Source organism: Oreochromis niloticus, linkage group LG19 (assembly GCF_001858045.2).
Source record: "Oreochromis niloticus isolate F11D_XX linkage group LG19, O_niloticus_UMD_NMBU, whole genome shotgun sequence".
Classification (NCBI taxonomy): Eukaryota; Metazoa; Chordata; class Actinopteri; order Cichliformes; family Cichlidae; genus Oreochromis; species Oreochromis niloticus.
The window spans coordinates 22,159,664-22,179,126 of NC_031983.2; the positions used below are offsets into that span (position 1 = coordinate 22,159,664).

Sequence of the window (19,463 nt, forward strand, 5' to 3'; positions counted from 1 at the left end):
ATAATGAGTGAGTTTCACAGAGTGAAAAAGCAGCCGATGTCCAAATGAAAAACTTATATAAGAAAGTCTGTCTACTTGGAAACGAAATATAAAAGATATGATTGGTGGGTTGGAACTTTTGCATGGCAAAGAACAATTAGAAAAGCAGAGGACATCTACTTTAATGACAAACTTGTATAGGTTTTTCTGTTTTAAAAAAACTCATGAATAAAATCATTCAGAGTATTAAAGACAGCAATAAATCAAACTTTTATTTCTCCATATAGAAAAGAATTAAGTTAAATAGAGAAACAGTCCACTGAAATTGCGGCATCTCATTTTCAAACAATGGTCCTTTGTACATTAATCTTTGTCCCAAAATGAAAAAAAAAGAAAAAAAAGGATGTAACAAAGTGTAAATACCGTATTCACAGTAATAAATATTGAAAACAAAATCTTTTATACATTGACATTATATATATATTTGTGTAAATATATATAGATATAGATATAATCATATACAGTAAAAAGTTATTTTCAAGTTTATCAAACATAAAATATTAAAATAAAAATGGCCAAAAACAGAATAATGATTGCATTTTTTTTCATTCCCAAGGCATCTGTAACCATGGCCATTCAGAATCTGTAATAAATAAAATGTGAATTTATCTAAAGATTGTAGTCCATCACTGTAAATTAAAAAAAAAAATAATTATAGTGCAAGTTCCTTTTTTCTTAGGCGTAAATTAATCTTGCAAATTTCAAACTAATCCAAACGGAATGACAACAATGAAACAGAGGGTGTTGAGGACAACATCGAGTCTCTGACTTCTGTCAATTCTGCACCACAACTTTCTTTGTAGTCTTGGCAGCAAAAAACAAATAATAATAAAAAAAAACATAAGGATTTCACATGTATGAATCCATAGCAGATATTCAATAAACCTATTTGGCAAATAGAGGAAAAACAAGAGAAGAAGAGCTCCAGAAGCTCCTTACACTCAGCTCTGTCAGGATTTCCAAAAAAACAAAGAAAAGAAAATGCATAGAAATCAATTACCAGTAGCAAGAACTAACTTAAGGGTTGTTTACTGTCATGCAGCATTTCTGAGACGCAAAGCAAGGCAGATATTGTGGATGTGAGTGTCGATGAAAGCATTGGATAAATGTATACTCTGCCTGTGCTTGCACATTTCCCTGGCTTCCTTTCCCCCTCAGCAGTAAGGAACGGGGGAGGGGGGAGAGCTCCCATTTCCTGTTTGTCTCCAGCCTCCTGTTAAAAGTCAGAAGAAGGCCTGACTTCATATCCACGCAAGCGCGCAGGGGTATATGTGTGCGTGTAAGTGTCTGTTTGTGTTTGTGTGCTTGCTTATCCTCAAACCTCTGCGCCCAACTCAATGACCCCAGTCTCAATAATGGGCACTAGCTTATCTTCCACCTGTACCAGCAGGATGGTTTTGTCTATATGGGAGCGATTGGCTAGGTCTCGGCTACAAGGCACCCACCGGTGAATCACCTGCAGGGGGCAATAGAAGAAACATCCAATAAAATTTATGAATCATTTATGACAGAACAAGTAGGTCAGAAAGGGTGTTACAGGGCAAAAAACAGGGCATATGCAAGCATGATAATAATTGCTAAATCACATCTATAGCACCAGAGGTGAGTGGGTGTGTAAAGTGAGTGTATGAGGCAAACTACAGCAACATATTTACATGACCTAGAGTTTACTTCATCTGTGTGTGAAGATGAGTAAAGGGAAACATGGTGCTGATTTAGTAAAGTCTGTGAGAACACACTTACATGCCCTTCCATGCCCTCTAAAGGGCTCCAGTCTCTCCAGCAGGTCCTTCCTGCTCTGAGTCTCATGGTTTCATCTGGCCACTGCAGCTCTTTCCGCTTCGATAAGTTAATGTTCTCCAGCACCAGACTCACGTCCACAATCTGAGGTGAAGACACGGACCGACAGTGTGTAAAACACTTATGTAACCACAAAGGGACTGAGGGCTTTTATTAGAAAGAAATCACTGACATTGCACGCACAAACACAAGGAGGATAAAGTGGAGAACAATGAAAAATAAAAATAGTTATATCAGGAATTTTTTTTTTTGCTGCTGTGGATACACAGAACAGATTAGTTACAAACCTGCACTCTGTAGGAGATGTCATCTCTCCGTACTGTGGAGACAGTGGGGTTGTGTTGCTGTAGGTGTTGATGATGGTGATGGTGCTGACTGAGGGGATCTGTCACGGTGCTGCAGAGGCCATCGTTGCCCAATAGGCCTACCAGTGTGTGGCGTTTGCAGGGAGGTATGCTGTGGCTGGAGAGGGAGGCCGAAGGGCCAGCGGGGTCAGAGGTGGAGCCCAGCCGGAGCTGCAGGGATGTAGGCAGCGTCCGTAGAGACAGCTGGCTGGTAGAGGAACGTCGGCAGGGCTCCAGGCCGGTGGTGGAGGTGCGAAGCGAGGAGTGGCGGCTGCTGCCATAGCGGTATGATGACGAATGGCTCGCCACGGAGGCCCGGGCGGGAGAGTGGCGCACCAAACCCGACTGAACCGACTGGGAACTTTGACTGGTGCCTGGACACAAAGGGGAGAATTGGTGTTAGTTTTCATGCTGTGCTGTTAAAGGCAAAATGTGACAGAGGAGCAGTAGTTCTCACCCAGAGTGTGTGGCTGGTATGAGTGAGGAGGGGGAGGTCCTGAGGTGCCCCCCTGAGATAATGAGCTCTGCTGAGAGTCGCCACCTGTCCCATTCCCACTGCCGCAGGACAAACCCCCTGCATCTGAATCCTCGATATTCCCGCCACTATTACAGCCTGCACCACAACCTTTCCGTAATCTGACAAGAGAAATCGTCATATTAATCTCAACGCAGACCCAAAATATACAGAAGAAATACTCAACAGAGAAGAACAACACAATAGGAAACCTGTGCCAGGTGCTGACAATAAAGTTGCGGATGTTTCCGATGCTGATGGGGCCTCCCAGGATGTGTCCGAGCTGCGGGTGTGAGTTGCAGTAGGAGGTTGTTAGCGGGGATACGTAGATTGGATATCCAATAGGCTGGTCGCAAGAAGAGTTGATCATGTTACGCAGAGCCTGCTTGGCATTCTGGATGCTCCCACGCTCTGGATTTCTATTTCTCAGGAACACCAACTCCTGCTGCTGCCCTGCCCAAAGTCCTCGGACACATTCTTTATTTACCTGCGGCAAAATTCACAAGTTTGCATTAAATAACCCGACTTAGAGTGAGTATCATTAAACCATTCTGTGCAGTCTGTTGACTCTGTTGCAGACCCACCTTGATAACACGGAAGCTGAGGTATCGCCGATTGAGCATTATAATTTTATACTCGTTGGTTCCTTCGTCCAGGACGTGGCGCAGAGCTAGGAGTGATGGAGCATTTGACAGCACGGCACTCCTCCAGGCAGGGTCCCCCTCGTGAGCGATGACCAGGTTCTGCTGGTGAGAGGAGATGGCCTCGAAAAGAACTGCTGGCTCATCGTACTCATCGGGGGACGTGAAGTGGTCCTGAGGAACATATGAAAAAAAAAAATAAAAAAAAGTGAGAAGATTTTGAGTATAGGGTTTAGGACAGTTTTGTCTCAGTAGATGGGGCCACATTCAGGGTCTCACCTGGTGTAGTTTGAGAGACATTCGGATACCAGGCACCACAACTTTCCTGAGCAGTTCCATGTCTGCAAAGATCCACTCGTCTCGCACTGAAGAGATGCGAAAATCTCCTTTAAAAAGAGCATGAAGTCCATAAAGGAAAGACTCCAGATTGCTGTGATGAAAAGAAGAAGAAGAAGAAGAAGAAGAAAAAAAGATTAGTCGGTACTCTTTATCTGGCTCACACAGACAGATAGAAAATAGGAACAGACTTTGAGTGCATTCATGCTTAGAAAGACGTGCTTTTGAAAGCTAAACAGGAAAACTACAGGAACGATTGTCACAACAAGTCAACCTCCTGTTGCTGTTTACTCTCAGTACATGACACATTTGAACTTATTCACTCACAATACAATAACAATTACTAAATAACCTGGACATATGATGGGCTGCAGTTCCCAGAGCTCTCCTTCCCAGCACACACAGTCCAAAGCAGAGCAGCACCAGAGGCGAGTCTTTCTCACTGTCCAGTGGCTACAATCCAAGCAAAACATGAAAGATTTTAGAGGTCAGCTTTTATCTCCAAATCTTTACAGATACTTTCATCATGGCTCTGATCCCCTCACTCAGTTTTTTATTAAAAAAAAACAAAAAAACCCCCCATATCATCTGACAACAACTGACGCAAATACAGGATCCCTTTGGGCAGTAACTAGATGCAGTGACTTTTTAAAGAGTGATTAAAATCAAACTGCTCAAGGGATCTAAAGTCTTTGAAGATCTTAGGTTTCCACTGTCATGCTATTAGAATATTTTTTAATTTATTGTGACAATGCAATGAAATATGCTCTGCTTGTACAGCTGAAAAAAATAGCCTAGACCAATAGCCTGCTGCCTCCTTTATGCCATTTGGGGGACAACAACTGAAGCAGAATTGAAGGCCTCATTACCTTGGCCCTTCGGGAGTTGCAGTACTGAATCCAGCCCAGGTAGACACCACAGAAACTGTCCCTGGAGATGCCCGCAAGCCGGTGGTCATAGTCCTCATCAATGTTGGGATTGAAAGTGGGATCCAGATCGACATAGTTCCTCTCTCCACAGCCCCGCAGGCCATCTTTCATGGTCTCATTAGCCAGCCATTCCTCCAGTTTAGGAGAAGCAACCACATAGTAGATGATACCCTGAGCACAGAAAGGGATGATGCATTTAGAACTTTTAGAAATCCCACACTGCACTAAAACATTCTTCTCTCTTGTCATCCCACAAACCTTGACATAGTAGGTGGTGAGGATGCGGCGTAGATCGAACACCTGCAGCATGGAGGCAGCGCTGTTATCAGTGATGCTGTAGCCTTCCAGAACATATTTGGTGACCAGCACCTCCCACGCCAGCCAGCGCTGCCCAAAGGCAGCATTAAAGGACAGGATGTGAGGGAGATGGCCTGGCTCGCAGCAGCAGCAGCCCTCATCTTCCTCCACCCCTTCAGTGATGGCTTCGACTTCCCTCTGCTGGCAGTAGGTTCCTGTGGAGGAAAAGTCAGCATGTTAATGATGCTGTGTGGGACACAGGTCTGTTCCAATTCAGTCCGGTAAAGTGCACCGACTGAGAGAATCGTGATTATCATTAATAGTTCAACCAATTAATTTTCTGTTAACTAACTCGTTGATTAATCACTTTATCACTGGAGCTTTAATCCAATAAACCGGCAGAAGGAAGATGCTCTGTAATAAACAAAAAGCTGCTGACAGAAACTGGTGATGAGTGTCATGCTTCGAGGCGTGCCTCCAATTCTGTCAAATGTTCACTGTGTCACATGCTCTCAGCTAATGTTTCAGCAGGTTTATTTGCAGCACAAAGCTTCAGGCTGAATAAAACAAAGTCACGTTGATGATAAAGCACGACCAGGTGTGTTTGGGAAGGAGATAAAAATGACTAAACAAATACAGTGGAATGCCACTTTGATGAAATATCTCAATAATTCTTAGGGTTTAGTTTAACATTCTTAAAAAAAAAAAAAAAAAGACACAAAAAAACAAAACAGGTGTACAAATATGAATGGAGATTGAAACTGGAGATCTATGAAACGCCAAACACACTTGAAAGCCAATACGTGTCACACTTATTTTCCTCTATGGCATGACTACGATGGGAACTGGCTTCACAAGTTTAAAGTTAGCTTTGTGCTGCTACACTACATGGACAAAAATGCTGGGCCACCTACACATTACTCCTACAGGAGGTGTTTGGCCTTGGAAACTCACACTGAAGCTCCTTGTCCACAGTTTTCATGCTGATCTTAATGGCAGAGGAGGTTTGGAGCTCTGCAGTTACTGAGTCAGCACAGAGTTCGCAACTTTTACACATTACATGCCTTAGTGACTTTAACATTATGTCATTTATCACGTCATGGCTGAGTTGCTGTGGTTCTTACACACTTCCCCTTTGCAATAATACTCTTATAGTTGATTGTAGAATATCCAGGAGGGAAGAACTCTCATGAAATGATTTGCTACAGCAGTGATGTCCTTCTACAGTACCATGCTTAAAACCAGTGAGCTCTGTAGAAAGACCCACAAACGTTTGTTAAGACATGTGATATGGGTCACAGGTCTGACCTGACACTTGAAAATAATGTTTAATGAGGTACACTAAAAAGTCATAAAATACATTTTCACAAACACTTACAAAACGTTAGACCACATGATCTTGGTTAGGTTGACATGACCCAAATAAGGTTACTTTGGAAGATTGTACTAGCTGTAGCAATAGGGCATGGGAAGACCTCTTCACCGTGAAATACCTGTACAGTTTTCTGAATTCTTTTACCTTCTTTTCTTGCACTACCACACACATTTGTTAATAATTAATTGCCATTAATTAGTGACTGAATTCCTGAAACAGCTGGTTCAACACTTTTTACAAATGGATCTTCTCACCTCTGAACTCCAGCCCTCGAAGCTGAAAAGTAACAAGGCCGTTGCCAATTTCTATGAGGTGCACCAACGCATTCAGGTAGTCAGAAGCCAAAATGAAACAGTCCCCGGTGCTGAAGTTTCCCCAGCGGCCCAAGAGGAGGTCTCCACAGAGGCTGTGCTGCAGGGAGCGGGAAAGGTGCTCATAGAAGATGGAGTTCAAATTGTTGTCGTCAGAGCCTGAGGAAAGATGAAGGAAGGAGTAAAGTACATTAATAAATCACTCGTCACTGCTTTATTGTGTAACCAGTGTGATCACTAGGGCACATTGAGGATTTAAGTCTGCCCCAATTAAATATCAACATTTAAACAAGCAATTCTCTGGTTACAGTTTTAACCAAAAGACATGTCGTCACCTGGATTTCTGTCCAGCTGAGAGGCCAGTCGAGTGTTTGAGTGATCCACTCTTTTAGTGCTACAAAAAAAGGAAAAGAGCAACACATTTTACAAGTGCAAGAAAGTGTCAAAGTGTATTTGACATTAAAATGTTTTTTTTTTTTTTAAATAAAACTCTTTACTTGTAGTCTCTCTCCCAGAACTTGACAGGGCGGACATAAGAAGTAATGAAGATGGCACTGCCCAGAAAGGGATTGAGGGGGGTGGAGAAGATTGCTGACACTACAGCCTGGACAAACAGCATGGCAGAGTCTGATGAGGCCTCAGGTCAAGGTCATTTAACAACTTGCTACAAGAAAAACTACAGCCTCAAAAAACAAAACACTTAACATGTTATAACAGGAAGAATTTACTGCAGTGAAAGGATACGAGGCACGGCAAAGGGCTGAGCAAAGGCGTGGAAGGCTGACCCCCATGTGATCTGCCAGGGGGCGATGTAGGTGTAAACAAAGTGCAGCTTATAGAACAGCTCCCACATCTTAAAAAACCAAAAAACCAAAAACAGAAAGAAACAGTCAAGAAACCAGTAATATGAATCATCCACCTGTGATATGATAATGTATGCATGTGTCTTGCAGTTAATCAGAATAGTTGTTCAAATAATTTAAATACATTTCTCTCACCTTGCTGAAAATGATAGACATCAGGAAGAGGTCAAGCAACAGCGTCTCCGACAGATGACGGTAGTCAAAGGTGAAGAAGAGGACGGTGAAGAGGATCGTCACATACTGGTAGGTAGGACTGCTGTAGCAGGAGCGAAGCAGTTTCAGGCCTGCCACTGTGATCATCAGCGCGCCGATTCTGGAGCAGCAGCAAAGAAAATGTTTTGTTTTGTTAAAGTACCACGCATTCAAACTTGCATCACTCTAAAAAGCTGTTAGAAATTAGAGGAAGAGTCACAAAGAGATATTATAGAAAATATCATGAGTCCTCACTCGGTGTCGAGTCTCTTCGGGCTGGCCAGCTCTCTGGCGCTGCCGCTGAGCTCGTTGAGAATAACGAGCGGATAAAGAACGTTCTTTTCCACAAACAGCAGCCACACGTGCAGCTTTTCAAACCACATTACATGGGCCGCATCTGACAAAAGAAAGGAAGAGCATTTGAGATGCTAAAGCAAATGGAAAAAAACAAAAACAAAGCAGTGCTGCTGAGAGAATTCACTGTACTTACCCCTGACTTCAAACTGGTAGTACTCCTTGGTTTTTAAAAGAGGGTGAGAGAAGCAGTACCAGGGTAGCTGCTTGCGAACTTGAGGCAGCAGGTAGTGGGTGAGCAACCCCACCGTCCCCAGCAGAGCATACAGGACATAACTGAGGAAAGGCTGCGGGAACACAGAGATGCAATAATGCTTACAGTTTGTGTCTGCTGGTTTTAAGAACAAGAGAGAATAACTGACTAGATCATCATGAGTCTTAAAAGAATATGTAATGTAACAATACAGCACACATTACATTTGATTTTCTGTTTTCAAAACCAAAGAAATGACTGTACCTGCAGCGCTATGAATACTGTGCTAACGTGGATGGCGAAGTAAAGGACAGCAATGACCACACAGACGATCAGGTCTGACTGCAAACGCTCATTCTAAAACATTTGAAAAGAAACACTTAAGGGATCAAAGAAACAAAAAAAACTATTTTAGACTGAAAATTAGTATTGTGCAACAATTTTAATAACTAAAATTGATGTATACTCACCACTGAAGACCGAAGCTTCTCTGGCAGAGGGTCCTGTACCTCTGACAGGGGGTCTTCTGGATTTTTGTCTCTTAAATTGGGTAAAATCTTGGACTGTACCAACGAGCTGTAAATCAAAGACAAGAAAATATTACCGGTTTGAAGGCCATCAACCTCCTGTGCGGGATTATACAATCAGAAGGAATGCAGAGTCATCATCTGTTATGAAGCAGTGTTAAGCTATTTGAACTGATTTTAAGAAATCCATATCTAAGATTATACTCAAATATATTCTGTGGATTAAGGTCACAAATAACTCTTAACGGATGAAGCAGTTAATGGAAAATCCTTTTTTGAACCAGATAAGTGATTTTCACCCATCCAACCATTAGGACCAGTTTTGGTACTATGTGAATTTTGCTCTAATACAAAGCAAAGCTGTGGTGCATGTCTGTAAACTTACAGGAGGACAGAGGGGTCACTGCTCTGCCGGCTCAGGTGGTAAGACACTGCCACCAAGAGGCCACAGAATACAGAAAACAGCACAGGGATGTGATGAGGCTCCCAGGTCTCCTGAAACACAATATCAAGGATTTAACACACTTCTGGGTGTCTGACCTTTTGTTGCTGGTATGTTTACACATACAGTTTATTGTTCATGTAGATGCCTGATGTTTCCAAAACTACTGGATGGACTACCATGAAACATTCTACAGACGAATCCTGACAATGCTTTCTTTTCAATATGCTAAATTATGCTTCTGTGTATCCTCTATCCTGCCATGACCCACAAACCTCTTCCTCCAACATTATGACAGATCTTTTAGGAGATGAAAAGGACAGAGAGAGGAGGCTTCTGGAGGAGCTAGGAGTGAGCAAGAACAAATGTAGCCTATATGTGGCATAGGCTACATCTGCATAATTTTAAATGTCACTCTTCCACATGTGACACAGCTTATTCCCACGAGGCTTACTTTGTAGTGCTATTGATAAAGACCAGCAGCCAGTATAACAGAACACAGCGACATAGGGAGACGCTGTTTAATGTACCTTCTTGTATCATGTGCTAAATCTAACACGTTTGCAATGTGGTTTGGCATCACGGAAAGCAACAGTTAGTCTTGTTTTTATTTTTATATTTAACACCCACACCTTTATGTAGGTAGGTATACTGTACAGTAATGATGCTTTACTTGTACGGTATACATGAATAAAGGCCTTGTTAGGAAAAAAGATGTTTTATGGACATTTGTACTTGTCAGTTTTAAAGGTAATCCAGATGTGCAAAACATCAATATGATGATTAAAACTGATGCTATACGAGTAAGAATTTCTCAACTATGGTTGTGTCTCTTCATCACATCCTCACCGGGAGGATGAGAAGCAAGTGAGGGAAGCGAGGAGACATGGATAATTAAAGGATAATGAATTAGGACAATAAATAACAAGTAGTGTATCCTGGCGATTCCACAGTAAGTTCTCTACTGCAGACTGAGGTTCACAGATTTTAGTGTCAAGTAGGGCTGTTCGATATAACGATATATATCGGATGACGATAGAAAAACGTCTATCGTTTCATTTTACGCTATCGTTTGTTTCGTGGTGTCGCAAAATAAACTGTTTACGGCAATATTTTTTCATCATTTTGATGGTCACTGTAGTGGCTATATTAATTTCTTAAAGTTCTCTCTTTCTCTTATATTTAATATAACCACACTACGGACGGACAAGCGCTTGTTTTTTATGCGTTTTCGTTAGCAACAACGACGGTAAAACCACGGCGTGTCCGCTTGTTTATTTTCCACATAAACCTTTCACAATAAAGCTCAAGATCCTGTTGAGGCTTTTCAAAATAAAACGAGTCACGTGAAAGATGCAGAGTATTAACGGATGAGAAGCAAAAAAGAGCCGCCAGGTGCTAAAAAATAAACCTTAGACTCAAACGTTAGAACAGACTTTTCTCCGCAGCACGCTGTGTAATAAATACTCAAAGAAAACGGCGGCCGTTACAACTTACGTCTAAAAATGTATAGTTCCATGCATCAGTTAAAACACTCGACTCCAGGTACACGACGCCCAGCTGGAAACACTTCACAAGTCGAGATGCCCGAGATTCACAGAATTTACAGGAAATGTTACATTTTTGTAATTTATATCGTTATATCGACGATAGATGTCTTAATATCGGGATATGAGATTTTGGTCATATCGCACAGCCCTAGTGTCAAGTGATGCTGACAACAACTAGTTGGATTGAAATTAGACACAATCATTCATGTTCTCCTCAAACTGCAAGAACAAGAATCAGGTACTTCTTATTTTTTCCATTTACTGTCACCACCTCAACAAAATACAATTTTTTATTTGTATTTTTAACATTATAGCTCAAGAATACACTCCTCCTTGAGCATCACTTGTACTTTGTGTTTAGCCATTATTAGGCATTGTTTGCGCTCACCTTCAGAGCTCCGTAGCAGAAGCCGTAAAGCAGAGCGACAGTGACGATGCTGCGCAGGATGCTGTACAGTGCTGACAGAAGGCTTGTAGAGGCTGCAAAGGGAACAGGGAGGATGCCAGCAATGAGAGCACTCAAACTGACAGCAACAAGGGCAGGCAGAATGCAAATCAGCACAGTGGCCTCTTATGATGTCTGGTATATCATAATGTATAAGGTAAAGCAACGTGGATAAGTGTCTGACGTCTCATCCTGTAGAGCTCAAAGTCACCCCTGCAGAGAAGTTGTGCATCTAAAAGTTACTCACCATTGCCCCCGAACACATGGATGTCCAGCTGCTCGAAGAGATACATGACGAACGTGTTGACTTGTGGCAGCAGCCCCACAAAGAAGATGATGGGAAAACACAGAGTAAAGACTGCAGGGAGAAGCAAGCAAAGCAAAATTAAACACATTTATCATCCTATAATTCTGTAATTTGCAGGGATCACCTTTCACACATGGGAAACAATGACCTGAGGTTCACTTCAAATATTACTGGTTCATAATAGTGTACAGAAATGTCTCCAAGGACAATGCAATAATTATTGATTATGGGCTGATGAAAGGAGCTTTTAATATCTATATAAACCAAAAGGAAAAATTTGCTTTTAGTAGAGATTTGTTGCTCACACACAGTCTGCACTTTATGACTGTTGCACAAACAGTGGATCAGATCCCAGAAAACCTATTTTATCTATCTTCTTATTAATGGTGGCAAAAGTTAGAACCATTTGGATTGCTTCAGATATTTCTGGACTCGGGCTGTTTTGTCAGTGCTTCCATACTTTGAAACACTTTCAACATCTTATGACAGCTGCTGGGTTGTTTGGTTATTACTGCTCACACCAAGAATTCTACATCAGATGAGTCCTGAAATTTAACTCTTAATATTCTCAATAAATGTTACCAAAAATGCTTTTGACAGCTTTGAAAGTTCCTTATTTAGTCATTAATATTTTATCAGGTTAAGTGCTTATGGCCACTTGCAGCATAAGCAAACTTTTTAAGGCCTTTAATATGTTTACTTACAACTTTTAAAGCATTTCCTGGCCTGGATTCAGCCTCCAGCTTTTGCACGCATACACACCCAAACTGTGCTGCTCAAAGTTGTCTTGCTACGTCACCCCCTTTCATTAAATCACTTCTAAAACTTCCAGGATTTAGCATTTTGGCATGTTTCTCTATGACTTTGTTTTAAACATTGATTGTTATTCACAGAGTACAAAGAAGTAACAATGTAGTGTACTCACCTATGACGAGGTCCCTGGCAGAGGTGAGCACCAGGGAGCTGGTGAGTGCGACTCCATACAGGGTGAAGCGGGAGGAAGTGGTCCGCAGGCTGCCGTAGTGGAGCAGCCAAATGAGGCCACAGCACAGGCAGAAATAGACAGGCCGGCTGTACGCTATGATACGATTATGGCCCTGCAGGGACAAGGGTATAAGGATACAAATGGATCATTAAAGAAGCATTTTTTTGTGGTTCAATATAGCTCAGTAAGACATACCCTGTGTATTAAAATAAGCAAAAAAGGACAGAAAACCTAATGTTTTAAATAACAATTGTCTGTTGTCATAGTATTTATTAAGCATGATAAAAAGCCATAATGCTAGTGTGCACATATGTTTTAAAACTTGAACAACAGCAAAAAAAACAGTAACTGCCAAGTATAACACAATGATCATTCTAACAATCGTTCCTTAAAGGCGTCAGTGTTATATCAGCCCCATGGAGAGTGACACAGGTATAAACAGAAATAGCATCAAGTGTAAGGTTTCACAGGAGAAGGAGGATGCATATCTGCAGCGTGCAGGTTGCAACCCAAGAGGCTATAAGATGTCCTGCTTTTCCACTCTGGGAGGCAGCGACAGTTCACGCACCACCAATCAGATTAAAAAGACTTTTTTTTCCCCCTCCCCACCCCGAAATGTCGAGAAATGGGAAGGAAAAAAGTCCTTGAGGTGAGATGAGAGGACACCCAGGGGGGAGAGAGGGAGAGAGAGAGACAGAGACAAAGAGTAAGAGAGTGAGCTGTGGTCTAAACTCTGACCAGCTATTTAAAGCTTGTGCCTGCAGCTGAGTATGAGCTGCATTAATAAAAGACGCCGTTTCAGAGCAGGCCACTGACGCAAGGGAGAGAGGAACACCCAGGCTCACAAGGAAGGGGGGGGTGGAGCAGCATGATTTTTCGGGACCACAACAGAGCAACAAAAAGCTGCTGAATAATAACTACAGAGCTTCAAAGTACTGCTGATTTTCTACTTTTTAATACTTCTTATACAAAATCCATTTAATTTCTTGTTTTGATGTCATTTCTCAATAAGTCGCTCTGTTCTAATGATTTGCAAATGACATACTTACATGACGAGGGGAAGAGGAGTCTGGTTGAACACTCTGTTGATAAAGAAACTCACAATTAAAATGATAACATCGACATACCTCGTGCAAACATGTTATTACAAACTCTCCTAAGTAATAAATCATTTTAATTTTTGCACCAGCTATTCCCCTAAAAGACATAACAAACCCCTGCAGCCATGCCTAACACATTTTGCAGCTTTTAAACTGCTTCTTTGTAGCAGTGCTCGTCTGTTGCACTTTAAGGTTGAGTCCTGTACACCCAGCTACTCACCTTTAGTAACGAATACTGGCAGCTTGCAATGACGAGGCAGAACTGGAAGACCCAGATATCAGTGAAGAAGCCGTGAACCAGCAGCACTGAACCCAGAAAGGCCACAAGGACAGCCAGCACCACTGCCAGCACATTCTCTAAAACCTCACGGTTCCTGTAACAATTGGGAAAGTCAATTCACAGGTACATTCAGCCACTTAAGGACTTCAAAATCATTTTTTTCTAATGCTTACTACTGAAAACTCAAGAGAATATTCATCAAGACTTAAAGTCAGCTCTAAAAAAATAAAATAATTATAATTGAAAAATAATTTGGAAGATTTAACAGAGAAGAAAAAAAAAAACTGTTCCAAAGACTGGGATCAACAAATAAAGAATGTCAACGGCCCTCCATTTAAACTGGCAGCATGTGGTGATGGGTCAGCAAACTGGAGCGACTTAGGAGGATAATATTGACTGAAGAGATCCACGTGGTGCTTTAAAAAAAAAACAACAAATCAAAAATCAATTCTTTCACTGCCAACTGTGGTTATTCTTCTTGGTGCTGTTGAGAAGCTTACAGCTAGACAAGTCTGACTGAGTAACTCCCACATAGAGATAATTACAGACAACTGATAGAAAGCAGAGACTCCAAATCCCCAAGCAAGATGGATGATTTTAATTTCAAAGACTTAACAATGTGGCTGATGTTCTTGCTGAATCCAGAAACAGAAACAGAATTGACAACAATGCTGTGCAAAAGTCTTGAGCTATCCCATTTTTTGAAAAGAAAAAAGAAAAAAAAAAAAAACTTACTTAGGCACGCTTTCTTAAGGTCTGGGTTCTGGGGCAGCCAGTCCATGACCAAAGGTGTTGCACTGTGTTTTTCCATCCAGGTATGCTTTTAGTGCACTGACAGTGTGTTTGGGATAATTGTCATGATGAAAAATGAAGCAGCGGCCAAAAGCTAATCAAGGTTAACCCTTGCTTCTCTTTTCTGATCAGAGCCATTTCTGTCTGGCCTCCTTCCAGAACATAATGAATGGGTTACTGAGGGTGATCTTTGCCTGTACAGCTTACTACAGCTACACTTGGACAAAAACTTAGAACATTGATAGATATTGAGGTGTCATAACTTGAGATTAAGGAATCGGGGTTGTCGTCAAATATCATCATTATCGGAGGAAGGCCTCTTAGTTTTTATTTCGTCCTCAACTTGTACAACTTGTTTTCTCAAATTTTTCAGGGATACACTGCACACCATGCTGAGACATGCTACTTTTTGGCTGATCACCTTTTTGGTGCAAAAATACTAATTTATGCCTGTAATCTGCGCTGTATTTGACATTTTGCATAGATTTAATTAAAACAATGGGAGGAAACTGAGTGCTTTTGAGACAAACTGCTAATAACAAAGTACCAAAAGACAACTTAAAATGAGTTCTGTGTTATGTAAACACATACATTCCTTCATCGTTTGAATTAAGAGCGTTTTTCATGCTTGAATGATTCAGAGGTTAGTGTTAAATGGCTTTAAAAAAATAAAAAATAAAAACATGAAGTGAAAAGGAGCCCATGTCCAAAGGAAAACTTTGAACGACCTTCAGAAAGCCTGGAGAACTATTCCTCAATTCAACTTTGGAAACAAAATATAAAGAAGGGGTGAGGGTGGCTCAGGACTTTAGCACAGTACTGTTGATTACCATAACAGCTATTTAGTTTACTATTTGAAGACAGGACTTTTGCAGGAAACTGCTGAACAAAAATGTTTACCACAGAAATTAAATATATAACATCCTAAAATGTTCACAACAAAAGCTGACAGCAGTATAAAAACCAGCAGTTATTTTAAAGCCAATGTGATCAACACAAATTAAAAATTAGGGCAAACAAAACAAACAAAGCGATCCCACTAAGCTGTTGCTACAAAATGTTTCACAATAAAAGCCCTGTTATTAAGTAGGGATGGACCGATCTGATATACAGTATCGGTCCGATACTGGCCTAAATTACTGGATCGGATATCGGGGAGAAATAAAAAAAAAACAAAAAAAAAAAACAACAACAACAAAAAGTAACCTGATCCATTAAATATCACAAAAGCGCCTCACAAAACTTGCGACATGGTAAACCCAGGTCATTAGCACATTGGAGTATGCGTCACATGATAGAGTGGTTATCGTGTGCGAGATCTGTCAGCAGTCATGTCAGCGGTGTGGAGTTATTTCAGTCTGAACGAAGAAAAAAGCAACACTGCCGAATGTCACTTATGCAATACAAGTGTTTCGTGAGGTGGTTGCAGTGTTGGGAACTTTAACACCACAAGCATGATTAAACACTTAAGGAAACACCACAGAAAGGAGTACACGGAATTTATCCAGGCCTCCAATGTTAAGTAGTATCAACAAACGCTTTTGGAAAACATTCAGAGGCGTGAAAAACTCGCTCCAGAAAGCAATAAAGCAAAGCTGATAATGGAGAAAATTGTTGAATTTGTTGTGCTTGATGACCAACCAAACTGTGCTGTGGAAATGTCGGTTTTCGACGCTTAATTGAGCATTTGGAGCCTTGCTACGTGCTGCCACATGGCATTTCATCTCCGAGCAAGCTATCTTAGAACAGTACAAGCAGGTGTGCAAGTTCATCTCTGAATATTTGTAAAGCATTCCCATGTTAAGCTTAACAACAGATATCTGGAGCTTGGACGTTTGTCCGATGTCTTTGCTAAGTCTGACTGTACAATAACAAATGCGTAATTACAAGAATATCGTTTGTTTTTTAGTTGTTTTTTTTTAGTTTGCCTATGTCTGCTAATATTGCACTTCATTTGTTTTTCAGAACCAAAAGGTTTTTGAAATTTGCATGAAGTTGCACTTTTAATTACTTGAATATTACTTTAGGATTGGCCAAGTCGAGGCCTTGAGGGCCGGTGTCCTGCAGGTTTTAGATCTCACCCTGAGTCTTCACACCTGAATCAAATGATTAGTTCATTACCAGGCCTCTGGAGAACTACAAGACATGTTGAGGAAGTAATTTAGCCAGCTGTGATGAATCAAGGACACATCTAAAACCTGCAGGACACCGGCCCTCGAGGCCTAGCTTTGTACACCACTGCATTAAATACTTAGATTTAAAGTTCTGCATAAAGTTGCCCACTTTGAGGATGGATGTTTGGATAATGGTGACAGCTAAACGGTGTTAAAGTTTAAAAAGATCAGTATTGCTGAACTGAGCCATATTTTGGGTGCAGTGTATTTCTTGCATACGAGTATAACAGAATAGCTTTAGTGTTTTGTCTTTTTAAATTTCAGTATGAACTTATACAGAATGCAGGAAGACATTAAAAAAAACAGTTAAACACTTAAAAAAAATTGACTATATTGGATTCGTATCGGAAGACATCCAAATTTATGATATTGGTATTGGACATAAAAAAGTGGTATTGTGCCATCTCTATTAGTAAGTGAAAACTCTGATCTAAAATTGTTACATGAGGTGTAGCATCCTGAAAGGCCATGTCGGTGAGGATCTGGGTGTGCTGTAGTAAAGCTTATGCTCTGACAATAATGATTGACTCCAAGCTCGTTCAGTCATTTTTACAGTTTGTTTGCACATGCTGTGTTTTATTTACCTTTGCATTAAATTAGCAAAGGTCATCCCTGTCTTAGTGGAAACAGGTGTGGTGGGCGCAATACTCTGCTTAACCATAAAACACAAGCTAACCTGTTGATCTCTTTGAGTAGTGACTGTAATGCTGTAATTCTGACTGGGCAATGGAGAGCAGATTGAAACAAACAAACAAAACTACAAATAAAGGCTTCTTGTGTGCTTTAAATAAAGGCCTGTTTTTTTGTATTTTGGACTAGTAAACTTCAGCTAATAACACACAGATTGTGTTTTTGCAAGCTGAGTCAATTTCAGATATACACATATAAAGCAAAGTAACATCAAAATTATTTCTATTAAATTTCACGTTATTCTTCAAAAGCAGGCACAAAATATCCTGCAAAGGGTGACATTTAAGGACATTTACACATGTATGTGCTTGAAATACAGTTAGGTAGTTCTCAAGGCGCCGATTTCTGTAGGAGAAATGTCAGTCTCAAACTAGGGGATCTCTTTTCGTTCATTAGTCAGACACTGCTGCAACCCACTTGGCCTGCTTTTTAATTTAATTGGAACTGATTAAATAAATGGCTTATGCTGTGATAGGCAGACATTTCATAAAAAGAAATATCAATTTTGTAAATAATCTAATTTATCTGAAGGACAAACTGGTTTTCTAGTAGAAAAGTCCTGGAAAGGTCCTTTAACATTCAGTATTTTTGAGCCTGACTAAATTGTGATCAAGTATGTACATGACACACCGAATTTTAAATTTGCATTGAGGTCATCAATGGTGCTTTGTAAAAATAAAGCTGAAGCAGATGGAAACGACCTGATGTGAAGCCCTACCTGTCGAACAGCGCCAGCAGGGTAAGTCGGTCAAAGTGCAGGCCGACCCACAGGTAGGGGAGAAGCCACAAACGGTAGTACTGCTTCGCTTTCCCAGCTGCAGCAGAGCCTGCAGGATCCTCTTGTCCCAGTGGTGCATCCTGGAGCTCTGGACTCAGATCTCCGTCCTGCTGCTCCAGCAGCTCTGGGTCCATAGTCAGCAGACGGTTCAAACGGATCTGAGGGAGGGAGATCTATCCCACAATCAGAAACATGTCCAAAAACATGATTTGGAAGAAGAAATTGATTATATTACAACACGATAAAGCAAGGAGTGATAATAAAGCTTTAATAGCATTTAATATTTTCTTTTAGTACAATTAAATATTTGATTTTGGCTTTCACTCAGGTTAAAGATTCACCATCACATTCATTCTTCAAACCATATGAGCCCTTATTGCAGACACGGATATATGACTGAAGACATCTTTGTTGCATATTGAAAAAGCAGAGCACATACAGTACTTTGCAAAAGTCTGAAGCCACTCTTCCCTTGTGTCTTTATGTTTGGCTCTCAAAGAGCCAGACATTTTAAGTCTTCTTTAGCAATAATTTTTTAGGCTTACATAAAAAGGCACCTATCTCAAGGGATAAAGCAGTGTTGTGTCTGCACATAACAGCTTAGCAAAGAACCTTGAGGCACCTGCCTGTCGCAAAAATACAGTTTGTTCCGGTTTCTTTAGTTAAATGTATGAAAAATGCCAAAGACAATAGTTTAACAGACAGAAAATACTTATTTTGCATCAACAGGGTGAGTCCTAAAGAGCTATTTGCTGAAAATCTGGTAAGTGTCCTTTAATTTTCTGTTTTTAAATAATGAAAACTGCAAAGGGAATGACAAAGAAAAGAAGTGACAGGGTTAAAAACAACAAACAGAAGATGGACACTATCTGAAAGTCCTTAGGAAATAACAAAAACTCCAGCTGAGACCTGAGAAAAGATTTAACAGATGTATCTGTCCTTTCATTCATGGGCTGTTTGGTGAAACCTTGTCAGATACATACTTGCCTAAGGGTTGTTAGAATTACACATAACTGTTTTTTTTCTCTTATGTACTGTATTTGCACACATGTATCAATAAATTGCTTCACCTGTTTCCCCATTTCCTGAGCAAAACAAAGAAACGACAGGTGGCTCGATACTTTTGCACAGTACTGTATAACTATATTAAATCAATTTAAACTGGTCAAGTAGACATTTAAGAGCTGAAAGTCTCCTTTTTTCAC

At 40.7% G+C, this 19,463-nt stretch overlaps 1 protein-coding gene across 6 annotated transcripts in view; it reads right to left on the minus strand.

Annotated features, from left to right (window-relative positions):
• Positions 1–223: 223 nt before the first annotated feature.
• Positions 224–19,463, minus strand: part of pcnx1 (pecanex 1) — a 33,743-nt gene continuing 14,503 nt past the window's right edge. For 2 of the 6 annotated variants that reach the window (XM_013271476.3, XM_003445418.5), the window contains 27 exons: positions 18,199–18,431; positions 13,765–13,918; positions 13,494–13,526; positions 12,385–12,556; positions 11,400–11,510; positions 11,096–11,187; positions 9,101–9,210; positions 8,659–8,764; positions 8,453–8,545; positions 8,132–8,282; positions 7,897–8,038; positions 7,585–7,762; positions 7,331–7,439; positions 7,084–7,213; positions 6,922–6,980; positions 6,530–6,745; positions 4,862–5,115; positions 4,544–4,774; positions 4,027–4,127; positions 3,618–3,768; positions 3,282–3,512; positions 2,910–3,184; positions 2,641–2,819; positions 2,127–2,557; positions 1,783–1,923; positions 1,361–1,495; positions 224–1,252 (listed from right to left, as the gene is read on the minus strand). In XM_013271476.3, coding sequence (XP_013126930.1) covers positions 1,052–1,252; positions 1,361–1,495; positions 1,783–1,923; positions 2,127–2,557; positions 2,641–2,819; positions 2,910–3,184; positions 3,282–3,512; positions 3,618–3,768; positions 4,027–4,127; positions 4,544–4,774; positions 4,862–5,115; positions 6,530–6,745; positions 6,922–6,980; positions 7,084–7,213; positions 7,331–7,439; positions 7,585–7,762; positions 7,897–8,038; positions 8,132–8,282; positions 8,453–8,545; positions 8,659–8,764; positions 9,101–9,210; positions 11,096–11,187; positions 11,400–11,510; positions 12,385–12,556; positions 13,494–13,526; positions 13,765–13,918; positions 18,199–18,431 — 4,419 coding nt within the window. In that variant the 3' untranslated portion in view covers positions 224–1,051. Of the gene's footprint in view, positions 1,496–1,782; positions 1,924–2,126; positions 2,558–2,640; positions 2,820–2,909; positions 3,185–3,281; positions 3,513–3,617; positions 3,769–4,026; positions 4,128–4,543; positions 4,775–4,861; positions 5,116–6,529; positions 6,746–6,921; positions 6,981–7,083; positions 7,214–7,330; positions 7,440–7,584; positions 7,763–7,896; positions 8,039–8,131; positions 8,283–8,452; positions 8,546–8,658; positions 8,765–9,100; positions 9,211–11,095; positions 11,188–11,399; positions 11,511–12,384; positions 12,557–13,493; positions 13,527–13,764; positions 13,919–18,198; positions 18,432–19,463 lie in introns of those variants that run through there. The other 4 variants (XM_005477464.4, XM_005477467.4, XM_005477465.4 and 1 more) reach the window with 4 other exon arrangements.